Below are 17,112 nucleotides of genomic sequence, written 5' to 3' on the forward strand. Positions count from 1 at the left end.
AGCGCTCTTCTCCAAGAGTTGAACTGTTTACTACTTGAGGCACCCAGACCCGCCAAAGAACACAAGCCGCCGAGAGCACTGAAACGCCAGGTGCTGTGCTGGGAAGAGGAGTGCTCCTAGGGCCATATCTTACAATTGCAAGGGCAAATCTTTGCTAGTTTCTAGCACTCAAAATCTTCCTTTTCTTTTTCATTTAATTACCACTGAGACGCTGAAACGCCTCCTTTGATGACCCAGTGGTAATTAAACGGAAAAAAGGGAGATTGTGAGTGCTAGAAACTAGCAAAGGTTTGCCCTTGCACTTGGGTGATATGTAACATAAGATATGGCCCATAGTCTCTACCATAGAAAATGAATTTCAGAAAAAACATTCCCTGTGGACACGGTCTCTAACAATACACAAGAAGACACAAACATAGGCAATGGGAGGGACACTTGGCCGAACCTTCAAAACACAAAATTTCAATGTTTTTCATAATACAAAATATAATTCCATAGTAAAATATAGACCATTTAACTTGACAACATAAATATGCTAAATAGACCCTTGTTTATTTCCTGTTGCAGTGCAGGAAATAAAACTTGCAAACCTGTTCCCTAGCAACAGAATTCCAGTGAAACCATATAGAGAAACTGTTTATACTGTCAAGAAAAAATCATTGTTTTCCCTCTATTTGCAAAGGTATATTGTCACCAATGACAATCTAAAGCAAAATATGCAGTCTTGCAAGCATAATCATGCTAAAACATGTATATTGATGATGCATTATGCTTGGCCATTCCTGGTTGGTGAATTTGTGCAGACTACATTGCTTTGTTCTGCTCTCTGCACAGTTCTGATGTGGTGTGGGAGTCCAAGCCTAAGAAGAAATCTCGTTGGAAGCCTCTGAGCACTAAAGACGCTGAGATGTTGGAGAGCAGCTACCGAAAGTACATCGAGTCTGGACCCATTGACAATGGCATTTTTGACCTGGACAATGGCTTCCAGGTTAGTCCCATTGACATTGACATTGTGGACCTGGACAACGGCTTCCAGGTTAGTCCGGACCCATTGACAATTACATTGTGGACCTGGACTAGGGCTTCCAGGTTAGTCCGGACCCATTGACAATGACATTGTGAACCTGGACTAGGGCTTCCAGGTTAGTCCGGACTCATTGACAATGACATTGTGCACCTGGACAAAGGCTTCCAGGTTAGACCAGACCGATTGACAATGACATTGTGGACCTGGACTAGGGCTTCCAGGTTAGTCCGGACCCATTGACAATGACATTGTGGACCTGGACAACACCTTCCAGATTAGAGACTCATACCCTGAACACCCAGGCAGTCCTTTTCTTCCGCTTCATTTCACGGCTCCCTACATAAAGTTTCAGCTACAGTATATTCATTCAGCATTAGCAATGATGATCATAAAAGCAGGATCTCCCCTTAAAAAAACAATACAGAATTTAGACAAGGATCTCCTGAATTCATTCAGAGGAATATCACATTAAGCTATTTAGAATGATATCACAATCAAGTACTTTATAATAAAGTACATAAAAAATAACTACATAGAGCTGCAAAATGCATCTGGACCAAAACTGGTACAAACACAGATCACCTACAGATCCCATTTTGTTTTTTATCCTCATAAGCATTTGGTCTGTTTCACTTGGTAACTTTCAATCAAATAGTTTAATTGAAAGCTACTTATACATACCGTGCAAAAAGGCATCCTGGTGGCTCGTTTCACTCAACTTTGAACTGTCTAGTGAAAATGGCAAAACATAATCTTAAAAACTTGCTTCAATACGTGTGATTCCTTCTTCAGTGTATGTGCAGTTTAATCAAATACAACGACCACAGATGTTCATTTGGACTTGAGGTCAGGTGTTTATTGGAGATGTTGTGTTATCTGTGTTTGTCTCCCAGGTGTCCTTTACTCCCAATGGCGTGGATATGGATATGATGCTGCCGTACGACGCTCCTATCAGGAGGAACTTCCTGCCTGGGTTGAAGGTGGAGTACAGCGTCTCACCGCGACAGAGCACCTACCGCGTCCAGATCAACCGCATACAGGTGAGTCGTTTGAAAGGGAAGAGAATATCTTCCTGACAGAGGTGAAAATGGATCACTATATCCGTCTTCCATGTCCATTAGTTGGCCAAAGTTCCCTCCCTCAGATCTTGTCCTTGAATGCATCTGGAGCCCTGAGAGTGTCAGAGAAACAAATTCTTAAAATGTTTTCTATTCACTTTGATGACCTTAACACATTCCCTGCCAACAACGTATGAACACGTTTTCAGAATCCAGCTGTTCCCTGCCAACAACGTGTTTACACGTTTTTGGCATCGATTTTTTTTTTTTGACGGTGGGTTGTGCATCTAAGCCTTTTACATCTCTTATATAATTATTGGAGCCACCGAACGTTTACAACCCATTCCACCGACCCACTAAGTGGCAACAGTGCTCTCCTTGCTAGAGGAAGGAAAGCATTTTTTTAACTTGTCAAGCCATTCTCAGCCCAGCCATTCTCCTTTTCGCGCTGATTGCTGGCGATGCGGGATTGCAAATTTACATAATAGATTCAGCCGATCTACTATGATCGGGTGATAGATAACAGGTGGAGGAACACACTTTGAAACACGCAGCATAAATATGACCAGAATCGCAAAAGCTTCTCTCAACCAAAACTCCAAACGAGCGAGTCACACCCGACTTCCTCAAACAGCGGCCGTGCAGACAGGCCAGACAGGCACAGGAGAGCAGCAAAGCACTGACTGGTGACAAGCTTGTCCGCCCACGGAGGGCGGAGTTGAAGCAACTCGAGAGGGAGGGAGAGAGAGAGAGAGAGAGAGAGAGAGAGGGAGGGAGGGAGGGAGGGAGAGCGAGAGGGAGGGAGAGAGAGAGAGAGAGCGAGAGGGGGAGGGAGAGAGAGAGAGAGAGAGCCAAAAATGAATGGTTAAAGTGACAGTTCCATCCATTTTCACAAAAAGCCGTTTATCTCTGAATATTCTTTTTCACGCTAAAACCATGCTGTATTCAACTGCTAATGCTTACATAACTACTAACTCTACAAACTAACTCTTTTAGACAGAGAAAGTACACATTCTATTAGTACTTTTGAGATATTGTATGTTCACAAACTCCAAGCTGAAACGAATCCTCGGCTCTTATAAAATGAGCCATAATCCTCAAAAAACGGCTTGGCAGAAGCTAACTACAGCAAAAAAAAACGTCTGGCAGTCAATGTGTTAATAATATATAATATTTTCCTCGTGCAGATCCAGAATCAGCTGCCAGGAGCCATCTTCCCCTTCGTCTTCTACCCCGTAAAACTGCCTAAGTCTGTCACCATGGACTCAGGTCAGTTTATTCCCTTCATATATGCTTTTTAGATTAGCATTATGCACCGGTGTATATATGCAGTCTGTAATATTATGTTTTATTGTATTTTTTCTTGCAGAACCCAAACCCCTGACAGATATCAGCATTGTTACCAGAGCAGCGGGACACTCTGATATTTCTCGCATCAAGTAATTATTTTCACAATTACACAATTGTGCAAGCTTTTAAACTTCTAAACCTGTAATCTAGTTGTAGCGTAGGATAGTAAAAAAAATCATAGTTGTAGTGAAACGTACTTCAAACGGGTTATAATGTGTAATTTGGTAGACATAAATTTTACTTTTACAACTGATGGACTTTTTTTTACTTTTTTTTCTCAAGTTGGCTGCTAACCGGGGGTTGGTGTGTCTGTCCACCACAGGTACTTTAAGGTGTTGATTCAGGAGATGGATCTGAAGCTGGACCTGGGCTTCCTCTATGCCATCCTGGATCTGTTCACCCCAGAGAATGCCAGCACCATGAGCTTCGAACAGGAGGTCAGTCCATGCACGCACGCACGCACATGACGCACATGACAACCCTAACCCTGATACAAAGAATGCTTTTTAACAAATGTTCACTATAACAAAATACTGCAAGTTAATATGTGCCTTATTTTAATATTTTTATGGTTCATTGAGGTCCATCCTGACTTGATACAAACAACTGTACATAGCTCGCCATGACCGTATTGTAAATATTGTGTCTGATGCAGTCCATAACATCATGCCTGCTAGTGCAGTACTGTATAAGCACAGTAGAGTGGTACCAGAGTGGTTTGGGTCTGCCTGTGATGTCTTTGCTAATATCCCCAATACACCCGACGCTGTTTTTGTTGACACCAGCCATAAGCAGGTGCTGATGCTAGAGGTAGGCTGTGTCTTCGACCTGTACATGGACCAGGCATTCCAAGACAAATATATAAAATACCAACCACTACTCGAGACCATCACGAGCCTAGGTTATACCTGTAGATACAGTGTGCTTATATTTGGAAGCCTGGGACATGTACATAAATGCACCATGAGAGGCCTGCAGATTGCTGGCCTGACAAGAGCAAGAGCCAAACAAACTGTCAAATATTGCTCTGTCTCAGCAATTATTGGCAGTCTAGCAGTGTGGAGAAGGAGGTGCTATGTGTATCCATAAGTGCTCAGTACTAATTGACCCTGATATATTTGTTTCCCTGTTTATGAAATGTAATTTGTGGAACCAAATAAAGTATTTAAAATGTGTGTGTGTGTGTGTGTGTGTGTGTGTGTGTGTGTGTGTGTGTGTGTGTGTGTGTGTGTGTGTGTGTGTGTGTGTGTGTGTGTGTGTGTGTGCGTGCGTGCGTGCGTGCGTGCGTGCGTTTGTGTTGTCCCTCTAGGTGGAGCTGTTTGAGAAGGACATAGAGTATTTGATGACAGCACTAAACCCCGTCTCTGCTACTGACACTTCTCCTATCAGCCTCTATGAGTACTTCCACATTTCCCCCATCAAGGTATTATATATGTGCTCTCATGTGCGCACGTACACGTGCACCTGCATGCCTTTCTGTTGCTTTGTATTATGTCTCCATTTTACAATAGCCCAGATGTGTCAGTGAGTCAGTGCATCTACAGGGAAATGGTCCATACATGCAAATGTTTAAAGCAGTGTTGATTACCAATTAGTAACATAGCCTAAAAAACTAGACCAGTCGCATCTCTCTGCGTCCAGCCGCTACATTACATTAGTTATTAAAAGGAGATCTAAAAGAATAGCCTAAATGTGTGTGATTTGGTTAAAGAGATAGTTCAGAGATACAGTAGTTTCTTCACTCTTATGAGATAATATGTACACAGTCTTGTACCAAGCACTTTTTCCCCCAACTCTGAATCAAATGTTTTATGCTCACGATTCTCTGGAAGACCGGTTAACTTGGTTCCTGCCTTAACTCTTCAGATAAGGATTTTTCAAACCGTGATTGAGAATATGAACGGGGAAGTTCTCTTCTGGAACCGTGACGTCACGGAACTGTCACGTGACCGTTGAGCTCTATACTTAGTCATGTTACTGTATTTATATACTTAGTCATGTTACTGTATTTATATATTTAGTCATGTTACTGTATTTCCAGCTGCACCTGAGTTTCTCTCTGAGTACGGGAGGCGACGACGGCTTGAAGGAGAAGAGAGACACAGAGCTGATTCCTGTCCAGTCCCTCAACCTGCTGCTGAAGAGTATCGGAGCCACGCTCACCGATATCCAGGACGTTGTCCTCAAGTACGGATGCACACTGTCACGGCACCAGCGCTACGGCCATCAACATTTATCATTATACCGTTAGGCACTGGTTCATCCAGGCTGTGAATAATGTAGCGTAGAGCAAAGCCTACTTGGATTAGCTTGGAGGCTTAGCTCTGCTGATGCAGCTGTGTCTCCACTTTACTCTTGTGATTCACAAACACACTTGCGGTCAGTTTTGGGACAGACACAACATGAAAACAAGACGCCTACAAACAGATACAGTGTAACAAGCTAATGAAACAAGCAAACTCTAACCCAGAAGCCTCTATATGGGCTCCAGTATCACAGCAACGAACATAAGATTCACCCACTTTTGATTGACAGCCAGCATTACCAATCCTTGAGTGATGTGACGGTGACACACACAAAGAAACACTCAAATAAACTCACACACCGCCATTCACTTGTGGGATCAATTCAAACAGCTTCACACCCACAAACTCTGCTCCCGATTCTGTCATTTATTTCAGGCTGGCCTTCTTTGAGTTGACCTTCCAGTTTTGTACCACCTACCAGCTACAGTGGAGGGTCATTGACCATTACAAAATGCAGGTAACAGACGGACACACACACACACACGTACTTGTGTGCGTGCAAGCAAGCAATGATGATCCACAGACTGCAGTGGCCCAGTGCATCATGTCTTCTCTCAGGCCATCATGTATTAATATGCTGCATGGACTGGACTAACTCAGCTATTAGCCATCTTACCAGTGTCCATGCATTTGTATCTCAGGCTATTAAACAGATGTATGTGTTGGTGCTGGGTCTGGATGTCCTGGGAAATCCCTTTGGGCTGATCAGAGGACTGTCTGAAGGTGTGGAGGCCTTCTTCTATGAGCCCTATCAGGTAGGAATACAGTAGTGCTGCTGACAACTTTCAATTTGGTGCTTTACTGTTTTTATTACTTAAGTTGAACATTTACATCATCCTTTATTTGCTCAACACATTTCAGGACCCCAGAGGTTTTCATCGGCCATTGAAAACCTCCTGTATAATTAAGATGAATGATCCCGTTTACATTGAACAGCAGTGATACAGTGTAGAGTGAAACAGTGATTTAAAGCAGACTTATTGTGCCATTGTAGCTGAATTTCAGCATGATTGTTTGTCCCGACATTTATAGCAGTATGGCTACTTAGAGTCCCGCTAATGTAAACATACAGTACTCGCTTAATTAATGATCCCTATACCTGTAACTGTTCTCTGGGGTTTTATAGGGCGCCATCCAGGGGCCGGAGGAGTTTGTTGAAGGCATGGCTCTCGGCATGAAAGCTCTCGTGGGGGGAGCTGTAGGTAAGAACTGGGCTTTATTCTATAATAGCTCTTCTCGACCTGATGTATCATACCTTAATGTAGGCATTTACATGAACATTGATCAGTCTTAATACAATTTCTGATTCTGAAAAGTGATTCTGATTCTGATTTGGAATAATCAAGTATTCCATTTTTTAAGTCAGGTACAAATTAGCTACCTACTAGCTAACTTAATAATAAGCTTAATAATAAGTTATTATCAGAATCGTGTGTAAGCACATTTTCTGCAATGTGTCCTCATCTAAAATATCTGTAAGATTGACAGAGATTTGTGTCTGCCTCCCAGGGGGCATAGCGGGTGCGGCCTCCAGGATCACAGGTGCCATGGCGAAGGGCGTTGCTGCCATAACGATGGACGAGGAATACCAGCAGAAGAGACGAGAGGCCATGAACAAGCAACCGAGCGGCCTGAAAGAGGGGCTGGCCAGGGGCGGAAAAGGACTGGTGTCTGTACGTAGGGGGGGACGACAGAGGACACCAGGACTGAATTATAGAGGAATAGGAACTAGTAATACCAGGGTTGCCAGAAACATACATTGACCCTTGTTTTGAAATGTGTGTCCTTTTCTTGTTTAGGGATTTGTCAGTGGGATCACAGGGATTGTTACCAAACCCATAAAAGGTATGTTGAGTCTGCACCTCATACAAATGTAAAGAGTGATGAGGAGGGGGCAGGGGTGTTAGGAGACACCCTGGAGAATACCCTCTAACTGTTATAATATAATAATCCAGTAATATTATTACTGGATGTCATATATCCTAGAGAAGTACGCAAATACATCAAAATTACCAAAAGAGATTTAAACCATTAGTGGAAGCTTGAATTGCTTTTAAGCAAATCTATGACGTTGCTAATAGATGCACATTAATGTCAAGATTTTTTCAATAGGGTGGATGTCTTTCATTATAGCATGACTACATCATTAGACTTTCAGCTGAGTAAGTGGCGTTGAAGCATAATACACTCTAAAACAGTGGTTCCCAAAGTGTGTGTGTGTGTGTGTGTGTGTGTGTGTGTGTGTGTGTGTGTGGGTCAATGGCTTTTTGCGAGCTGGAGACTAGCTTGGCCGAGGCCTACAGAGGCTCTTTAGATATATACTGTGTATGTGATGATGTGTGTTTATTGTGCAGGTGCCCAGAAGGAGGGAGCAGCTGGCTTCTTTAAGGGCATAGGGAAGGGTCTGGTTGGAGCAGTAGCCAGACCTACCGGAGGCATTATTGACCTGGCCAGCAGTACTTTCCAGGGGATCAAGAGGTGTGTGCGAGGGTTTGCATGTATTTTGTATTTGTATCTGTATCCAAAAACATACATTTGATTGATGTGTAGTGCTCTCACAGGGGACATGGGACAGCAAGAAATAATACGTCTTATATAACACAAGAAGATCATAATCACTTGCATACTGCTACACAAGAAAGCATTCTTGTTCAAAATGTCATCCCATCTCAGTCGCTAGTAGCCCCCAGATATCAAACAAAGTGTAAATGCATATGCAAAGAAGAAACATTTTGTTTAAGGTGTGCCTTGGGCCTGTGTGTGTGTGTGTGTGTGTGTGTGTGCACGTGCGTGCATCTGTGTGAATGTGAGATGTGTGCTCGCATCATCATGTGTACAGTTTGTGTGTGTGCATTTCTGCATTAGTGTGCTCTTTTAGGTAACTTTTTTGATATTTAGAAACATGTCATTATTTTTGAAAGCGTATTTGCTTTAGGGAATCTTTTGTACATGTGCCTGAGACTTTTGCAGTCCTGTCCCACAGTGTCGTGTATGTAACGTGTGTGTCCGTCTGGTCCCGTCATCAGGGCGGCAGAGACTTCGCAGGACATTGAATCTCTGCGTCCTCCTCGCTTCATCCACGAGGACGGAGTCATACGACCATATAAGGAGAGGGAGGGGCTCGGCAGTCAGATGCTCCAGGTAGGGCAAAAGTCTCATCAGCCTGGCATTTAAACCATCTTTAAATTTGCCCCAGGGTCCACTGCTGTTGTGTGTCTCTACCTTGTGCCTGTGTCCACTTTGGTTTCTCCCAGGAACATTTTCTTTTCATCCTCATATCGTCTCCTCCACACCCTTCATTCATTTTCTGCATCAATCCCTCTTCAGTCTACTTGATGTTAATGATCGCTAAGCTAAGCTATTTTAGATCATTTTATTGGCCTTTCATGTTATATGGATTCAATAGTTTTTGATTCAACTCAACATTCAGTGATTAATCCGCCTCCATGGCTGGATTTGTTGTTGCCAGGAGACAGGGAAGGAAACATGCACATCGGCAACAATAGAGACAAGTGCAGGGACACAGTTCCAAAGTAGAAATGGACATTTATTGAGACATTTGCTAATTCTATAGACTAGAAAATTGCGTGCTTCACGCACTCATTTCTAGTTTACTCCGCGCGCTCAATAAACTATGGCCGTATTTTTTGAGGGTGTGTGACGAAACTCATGCCGGAGTTTCTCTGGCTCGAAGCCATTGTGACATCACTGATGATGTCTATGTGAGTGTGAGGGTGCACCCGATTCATGCCAGACCCCTGAAAAGTGTTTGGGCAAATTTTGGAGGCAATTAGAGCAACGGTGCTCCTCGCACCTCTGGACAGACAGACACACACACACACACACACACACACACACACACACACACACACACACACACACACACACACACACACACCTCCAATTACAGTAGTAGGATATTGTCACCCTGTCTTAGTGAAAATGAATTTTATTGCATCAGAGCAATCGTTGTGTTTGTGGCAAGCTCTCTATCTCTAACCCTTTGCCCTGTACTTCTAGTTAAAAAACATTATTGTTCTAATCTAGGGCCTTGTGACGTGTGTATGTGGCTTTGGCAAATTGTGCTATGGATGCAAATTTGTCCTTCCAGGCAATAGCAAAACTGTCTGTAAAGAAACTTGTTGATTAGCACATCAATTAGGTTGACTGTGAGTGAGAGCCTGTGTGTCACTAGTGCGTTGCTTGTTCTTGTAGTAATGTAATTTAATGTATAATGTTGAGAGTTTTGTTTAAATTGACTTCTGTGAAGCTGTGAGCCTTAACGTTTACGTTATGGATCAGCATCATAGATGTTCCCTTTGCTGTAACTGTCGATTTGAACCGTTGTAGGTTATTTGTCCTCCGGCTCTGTATTATTTAAAAACAAGAGAATACCGCAGAGATGACATATTTTTGTAGGCTTTATCCAGAAATCGCCGCAATTTGGTTCTTCAGTGGAAAAGTCTATGGGGTTTTAGAATGGGGATTTCACTTAAATGCATAAAATAAGGTATGTGGTGAACAAAGGTTTATGGGAACGGGAATTTGGGTTTAGCATGATACTCTTCACAAACGTGAATAACTTTTATGACTTTTGAAGCGTAAAAATCACGTTGAAAAAAACACACATTTACTTTCCAAAAGTCATAAAAGTTGTGAAGTGTGAAGATTATCATGCAGAACCCAGATTCGCGTTCCCATAAACTTTTGTTAACCACAGACCTTATTTTATGCATTTAAGTGAAGCCCCCATGTTAAATCCCATAGACTTTTCCACTGAAGAACCCGAAAGTATACTTCCGGACTCATTCCTGCGGCAACCTGTCCATACATGTTCAGGTTGCCTCTGTTTCCATCTACTTTGCTGTCTTAGGAGTACAGGTATGACATAAATCAAATATCATTGACGCTGTTGACAACCTTTCCGATCATTGCTGACTTCAATCCATAACACCGCAGTGTGTCTCGCACACTGTACCACTTATGAACCACTGGAGTAGATGATGACCGCAGCCCAGAGATGAACGGGTAGAAGCAGGCTTTATTCCTCTGTCTCTGCTCTGACCTGGGCTCTGTCTTGTCTCTTGTCATGTCCACAGAGGAGATTGGCCTTCACTGAATGGAGTAGAACTGCCACAGAGCCTGAGGATGATGATGAAGGCAGCTAGGAGTGAATTGCTAAGTGCTAACCCTAGTGTAGCATAGCGTAGCGTGCGTATGCTTTGTCTGTGTAGTGGTCTCTACTGGTGCTGTGTCCTGCCTGCTGTCTGTTGATTTACGAGTGCTCTCATGGGAGATTTGAACAAACCAAAGAAAAGCCTTTTGAGTGATTCATTTCTGTCCCGGCCAGAGATTTGTTTTTATGCATATATTTATAATTTTGCCTGTTTATTTAACATGAAATGTGTTTTGTGTTAGACTTGACATTTGTGCATGTCTTTGTGGGGGGGACAACAACAAAAAACATGTAATTCATTTGTTAACTCCAGCACCCCCCCTTTTTTTACTTTTTATTTTTGTATCATCTTCATACACTCAACAAAACATCTTCCCTGCTGTTGATAAGGTCAAAAAGCCAAGTCAGATCTCTCCCTCTCTCACAAATGTCTGTTCTCTTCACTCTGTCAATCATTCACTGCCACCAATCACTGCCCTCATTGTCATCAATAAATGTTCACGTTAGAAAGTTCTAGCTTGCATTGTCTTGGATTCATCCCACCTTCTTTCCCTGTCACCTTGGAAACATACACTTGTCAAGACAGTTTTTAGTAGACTATGTTTTTGTACAGGTATGTATTCACTATGTATGCGTATAAGTATATAGAAGTAGTACGTATGTAGTAAGTAGTTAGAAAATGGTTTGTATAGCACAAAATGTATACATTTCCAAACAAACTACACAACCTAGACATTCATGTTTTAATTTAATCGAGGCGTACTGTATAATGTCAAGGCTGTTGTTTGACTCCTGTGGGTCTTAAATGATTCAGTTGCTCTCTTTCTCTCTCCTTTCAGAAAATCGAAAATGGACGATTTGCCAAGTACAGATACTTTGCCCATGCCAAGGTCAATGAGTCTGACTTCCTTATGATTACCAAGAGGTGAGTGCGTTTGCTGCGTGACTTAGTGCGTTTTGTATGTAAGTTTGTGTTTAAGACAGGGCAGCAGTTTATTATATCGCCTTCAAATCATGTTCACAAACATCCATGTATATGTGGCGAAAGAAAAATATTGTGAAAATCATCAAAGAAAATGGACCTATGCAGAACCACAATTACAGAATAGGGTCAAGTTCTTCACAAGGTCTAGAGCAGGGGTGACCAATTTGGGGCCTGCAGGCCAGGTTTGGTTTGCGCTCCGTTTGTTTTGGCCCGTGTATATTTAACCTTGATTTATCCAAGAATGCATTGCTCTTTTTCCACCATGGCCTGCTTCACACTCATTATACAACACATAGTTCCGACCAAGCAATCTGATTGGTCAATGAGACATTTGGCCTGTTCTCAAATCAGCATAACAGCACAGCCAGAGCCGTGTATATAGAAGAGTCGCGACATCTCCATTCACTCCAATGGACCAGTTTTTTACTCTGAAGAGTTCCAGGAAGTAAGGTCCTGGATTAAGCAGCACTGTCGAGTTGCAGCAAAATGGACAGTTTGTGTTGTACTTAGATTTTTTTTTTTTATCAAATTGTACATTATCAGCTTTATTTTAGCATTCAAAAGTAGTGCGAGACCCCTTCCTGGCTGTTCATTGGCTAATGAGTCACGCATCTTGGTCCTCCGCTGACACCACTCTCTCTCTCTAAATTGCTCTGAGCAAAGCTATGAGTCATAGCCGTGCTCAAATGAAAAAGTGCCTCATCACTCAAATATTACTCCGCCGACCTTTTCAGCAGCCATTCCATTAACTGCCAACACCTGTGCAAAAACCAGCAGCTGGCCTATTCAACAGGGACTATTTCTTGTCTAATGGAAATGGAAATAACCCACAATATGAAAACCTTTTGTTTATATCTTTTATTTTGTTGGTAACTGTTGTATAATTGCAATATTACACTGGAGGGTGTGCTTTACCGTCATTATCGCCACATCACTGCCACTAATGGCGGTAAAGCACACCCTTCACTGTAATATTGCTTAATTGGCACCTGGGAGCTGCCCAGTACAGAGGTTTCCACATCAAGCCTATATTTAGGCAAGGTGCTGGATGAAGTCATGAAAAGTGATTCCAAAAAGGGAAGTCTGTAAATACGACCCAAACAGATGTTTGTATTTTCCAAACAAATTGGGATCATCACTTATCCCTGTTTTGTGTGATCTATATGAATGTGCCTCTGTCAGCACAGTATTTACAGTGAATCTCTGGTGTGACACTCATGTATTCCTTTATCTGTGCTCTTGTCTGTGTGGGGATTTTGCTTGCGTAATATAACCCTTGTTTCTGCATCCTTGTTGTGTCCTTGTGTCTTGTCTTTTCCAGGGGCATATTCTTTGTGACAAAAGGCACGTTTGGCCAGCTGACCTGTGAGTGGCAGTATCTGTTCGATGAGTTCACCAAGGACCCGATGATCGTAGAGGACCGGCGGCTTCGCATCGAGGCGAAGGTACAGGAAGACCAGAAACTGTCATTCCTTCCCTCTGGAGACTTACATTTCCAAAATAAATGTTTATAAACATAGATACAACAGAGATTTGGCCTTGGCTTGGCCATACCAGCTGTGTGTTGGTATCTGAAGTAATGCAAGTAGCTTCAAATATCCACTTCATTCAGTATATCTTGGAGAGCAAGTTTAATCTAATCCTGACCCAGTCTTTGACAAACATTGGATGAAAATTGAAATCATTATGGCACAATAAGTCATCACTTGCTTTTTAGTTGGAGTGAATCCACACTGCAATACACCTGTTTCACATCCCACCCAAATCAGGCCATTTTGTGTCGAAAAGGTAGGAAATAAAGCAGGTGCAAGCAAGACATTGATTAGAACCTATGGGACTGGACCAGCTGACCCTGCAGCAGAGGAACAGCAAACAGGACCTTCTTTGCACCTGTGTTTTACTTCCTGCCTTTTAGACACAAAATGGCTGATTTGAGTGGGATGGGGAATAGGCTAATTAGGTGCAGTAGGTGAGATGGTTTATGTACATGTAACCATGTTCAGGATAATTCTTAAAGTTGCCAGTTGTGATGACATTACTGCCATATCCTGAATGAATTGTGTTGAAGAGACATTCACTCTTATCCGTGCCTTCTGCATGCCATCTTAAAGATCAGTTCAGTCCATATTCACCTGAATACATTAGCCACAGCTCACTGTACTTTATGTCTTAGTTTGATCACACTCACCCACACAGGAAATTCACTGAGTCATTTGTCTCTTGTTTGTTCCTGTGTATTCATAGTATTCACTGTCAGTGCAACTTAAAGGGGAATATCACTTAATTTCAAAATTCAAACAACACTTCTGTCACCTCTTTTTATTAAATGTCCCTTGTTAAATCATCATTTAATCTGTCAGTAAAATCAACTAAAAATCCACAGCCATTTATAAATACAGCTGCCTTTTAGTGATCCCTGTAAGATTTGATTTTGGGGTGAAGCGCATATTCTACCACAAGGTTTCCAGCTTTGACAGAGTCGCTCATGTTAATGTTGATTGGATAGTTGTGGGCCACAGCAATAATATACATGACTTCTGGTTGGTGGCATTCTTTTTATATTTCACAGGAGAGAGTCAAGTCAGTCTTCCACGCCAAAGAGTTTGGGAAAATCATCAACTTCAAAACTCCTGAGATAGCCAAGGTAAATTGTCTATTTGTAGTAGCAAATGCCCCTACTAATTTTCAATTTCATTGTTAATTGTTCATTTATTGAAGAATTACCTGTCTGATTGATATACATTATGTATTATCTATTTGTGCTGTGACGACCCTCCCACTCTTTTGTGACTTGTAATGGGTGGGGTCGTCGAGGTCGTTGAGGCTGATTGGGTCCGCCATTTATTTTCCCATAGACATTTCGTAAAATGCTTATAAAAAGAGTTTTACTGGTTCAAACCAAACAGTTCAGCTAACGCTATAATCGGGAGAGACCATAGAACATTTCACTTGGACCAAAACTTAATAAAACAACAAATATTTTCTTCAAACTCGCATTTTTTTACGTTTTGGTACGAGTGAAATGTTATGCGATCTCTCTGTTTCTGTACCGTTTGATTTGAACCAGTAAAACTCTTTTTGTAAGCATTTTACGAAATGTCTATGGGAAAATAATTGCGGATGAAAATCTCTGGTACAGTGCTGAAAGAGGAAGTGACGTTCCACTTTGGCTCTCTATATGCTGATGTGTTTCCATTTACTTACAGTGGGTTCTTACCAAGCTGGAGGATGCACGCGAGAGTTTACACAAATACTGACAAGAAACCATCTCCAAGAAATGAACTAAATGCACAGCATCACACACACACACACATACACACACACACACACACACACACACACACACACACACACACACACAGCGCCAGTGCCTTTGTTCTTTAATGCATGTTTGTTTTGTTTACCTCCATTTATGAATAGTGGTACAAACAATGTACTACAGTAACAGTCATCTGTTAGTGTTGTGTGTGTGTGGGAGGGGGGAGTGTGGTACAGAGTGAGTGAGTAGTTATGTGAGTTGCATGCTTATAGCAGTGCCATAAATGTTTAATCAAGGTGTTCTCAACTGGTGAATTACATACATCTTTGAAAATACAGAATCCAATTCTAAGATATATACATTGAAAACTTAGTGTCCACATACTCTGATTGCACTTGTCTTTTTTCTCACAGATGATTGATTGTTTATTTTCTGATGTGTTTTACAACTTTACATTGTAGAAAACCAACCCAAGTCTGAGTTAACAAGCGCATTGTCTCAGTATCTGTGTCAGTGCCGAATGCTGGTGCAGTTGCATTTTAAACTTCCTATGATTTCCCCTTGTTCTACTAGCCATGTTCAGTCAAGCACACATTAAGTCACGATTTTAAATTATTTGAACATATTTCAAATTGTGTTTGACTGTAGAAACTAGTCAGCCTGTCATATTGTATTCTATTAGCAGTGAGGTGAGACATGGCAGAAAACAGCTTGAATATTGGCTAATCAACCACATTTGCTGTAGCACCCTTCATGTGTTTTACACTAATTTATTTTAGTGGGTTATATAAAAGGGAAAATGTCTTACTAATCAAAGGTTTGATTATGGCTTTATAATATACATAGTGCAAGATCTACTGTCCTTAAATCCCTGTTTCATTTTACTTCCCTAAAGTTTTTCTATACGTTTCTGCAAGGTTAAATATGGGATTTAGAGATGCATGCTATTTTTATACTGTACTGACATCTGCTCTATATTGATCTAATATAATACCTATGTGTATATACTTTATCAATCCTCACACAGTAGTCTGTGTTATGGCATTGCAGATTGTAATTTTGTGATTTTTATGTTTTTATACCGCCTGTATGATATGCCAACTATGACAAAGTATGAAAAATATATTAGAAAAAAAAATCAATTATTATTATCAGCTGCTACTTACTCTGACTTATTTTAAAGATTTTGGGTGCATTGCAATTAATGTAGTTAAATGTTTTTGTTGCCTTTATTGTTTGTCTTTATCGTGTTGGGAAGCAACATGTTCACTGCAGTGGCTTGAATTATTTTTGTCATTTTCAAGAAATAAAATATCTTTGTTTCAAATAAGCATGTTTTGTCATAGACCTTTGTCTCTATAGGTTTCTAAACTAGAGAATCTTTGTCTCCCTTTTCTGTTTTACCTCAGAAAATCTCAAACACGCAAATACACTCATTAAATAACTAATTGTTTATTGAAATTCACCATAAATACATTTCAATTTGTCTTGAGAAGAAGCAGCGTAGAAAAGAACATATTAAACTAAAAGTCACACTCTCTTAAGATCGAGTAGGTTTGTCCAGTTCTTGGATAATATTTACATCTAATAAACCTGAGTGGTTGTCTTGTCTGTGTTGGGTAAACAAGGCACTTAGGGGCAAAAACAGGTATGTGGCTCTGTTTTATATATGGAAAAGTACAGTGTCATTATTACACTATATCAATATGGGAAGTGTCAAAAAACAAACATCAGTCCAGTGAATTCTTATCACATACAGGCTATTGTATGAACTGAAACTATCTTCAATATTAATTGAAGCACTAATGACAGATCCTATTTCTGATTGGCATATTTTAAAAAGTGACACAAAATCCACACAATAGGTTTATGATAAATGGTAATTATTTTTCCACTAATTTCCACCTAAATACACATTTGTAAACTGAGGCAACTAACATTGTTGGTGCTT

The 17,112-nt window shown here is 41.1% G+C and overlaps 1 protein-coding gene across 1 annotated transcript in view; it reads left to right on the forward strand.

Moving 5' to 3' along the window:
• The window catches only part of vps13a (vacuolar protein sorting 13 homolog A), a 70,704-nt gene extending 55,460 nt beyond the window's left edge, over window positions 1-15,244 (forward strand). Inside the window, exons 58-75 of the mRNA XM_083644342.1 lie at window positions 835-988; window positions 1,921-2,067; window positions 3,273-3,354; window positions 3,455-3,524; window positions 3,758-3,872; window positions 4,745-4,858; window positions 5,477-5,622; window positions 6,117-6,198; window positions 6,383-6,496; window positions 6,868-6,943; window positions 7,251-7,414; window positions 7,541-7,586; window positions 8,096-8,219; window positions 8,768-8,882; window positions 11,757-11,842; window positions 13,224-13,347; window positions 14,472-14,546; window positions 15,109-15,244. Of these exons, the coding sequence (XP_083500468.1) occupies window positions 835-988; window positions 1,921-2,067; window positions 3,273-3,354; window positions 3,455-3,524; window positions 3,758-3,872; window positions 4,745-4,858; window positions 5,477-5,622; window positions 6,117-6,198; window positions 6,383-6,496; window positions 6,868-6,943; window positions 7,251-7,414; window positions 7,541-7,586; window positions 8,096-8,219; window positions 8,768-8,882; window positions 11,757-11,842; window positions 13,224-13,347; window positions 14,472-14,546; window positions 15,109-15,159 (1,885 nt within the window). The 3' untranslated portion in view covers window positions 15,160-15,244. The remainder of the gene's footprint in view (window positions 1-834; window positions 989-1,920; window positions 2,068-3,272; window positions 3,355-3,454; window positions 3,525-3,757; window positions 3,873-4,744; window positions 4,859-5,476; window positions 5,623-6,116; window positions 6,199-6,382; window positions 6,497-6,867; window positions 6,944-7,250; window positions 7,415-7,540; window positions 7,587-8,095; window positions 8,220-8,767; window positions 8,883-11,756; window positions 11,843-13,223; window positions 13,348-14,471; window positions 14,547-15,108) is intronic.
• The last annotated feature ends 1,868 nt before the right edge of the window (window positions 15,245-17,112 follow it).

Source organism: Poromitra crassiceps (genome assembly GCF_964638095.1).
Source record: "Poromitra crassiceps genome assembly, chromosome: 10".
NCBI classification, from domain to species: Eukaryota; Metazoa; Chordata; class Actinopteri; order Beryciformes; family Melamphaidae; genus Poromitra; species Poromitra crassiceps.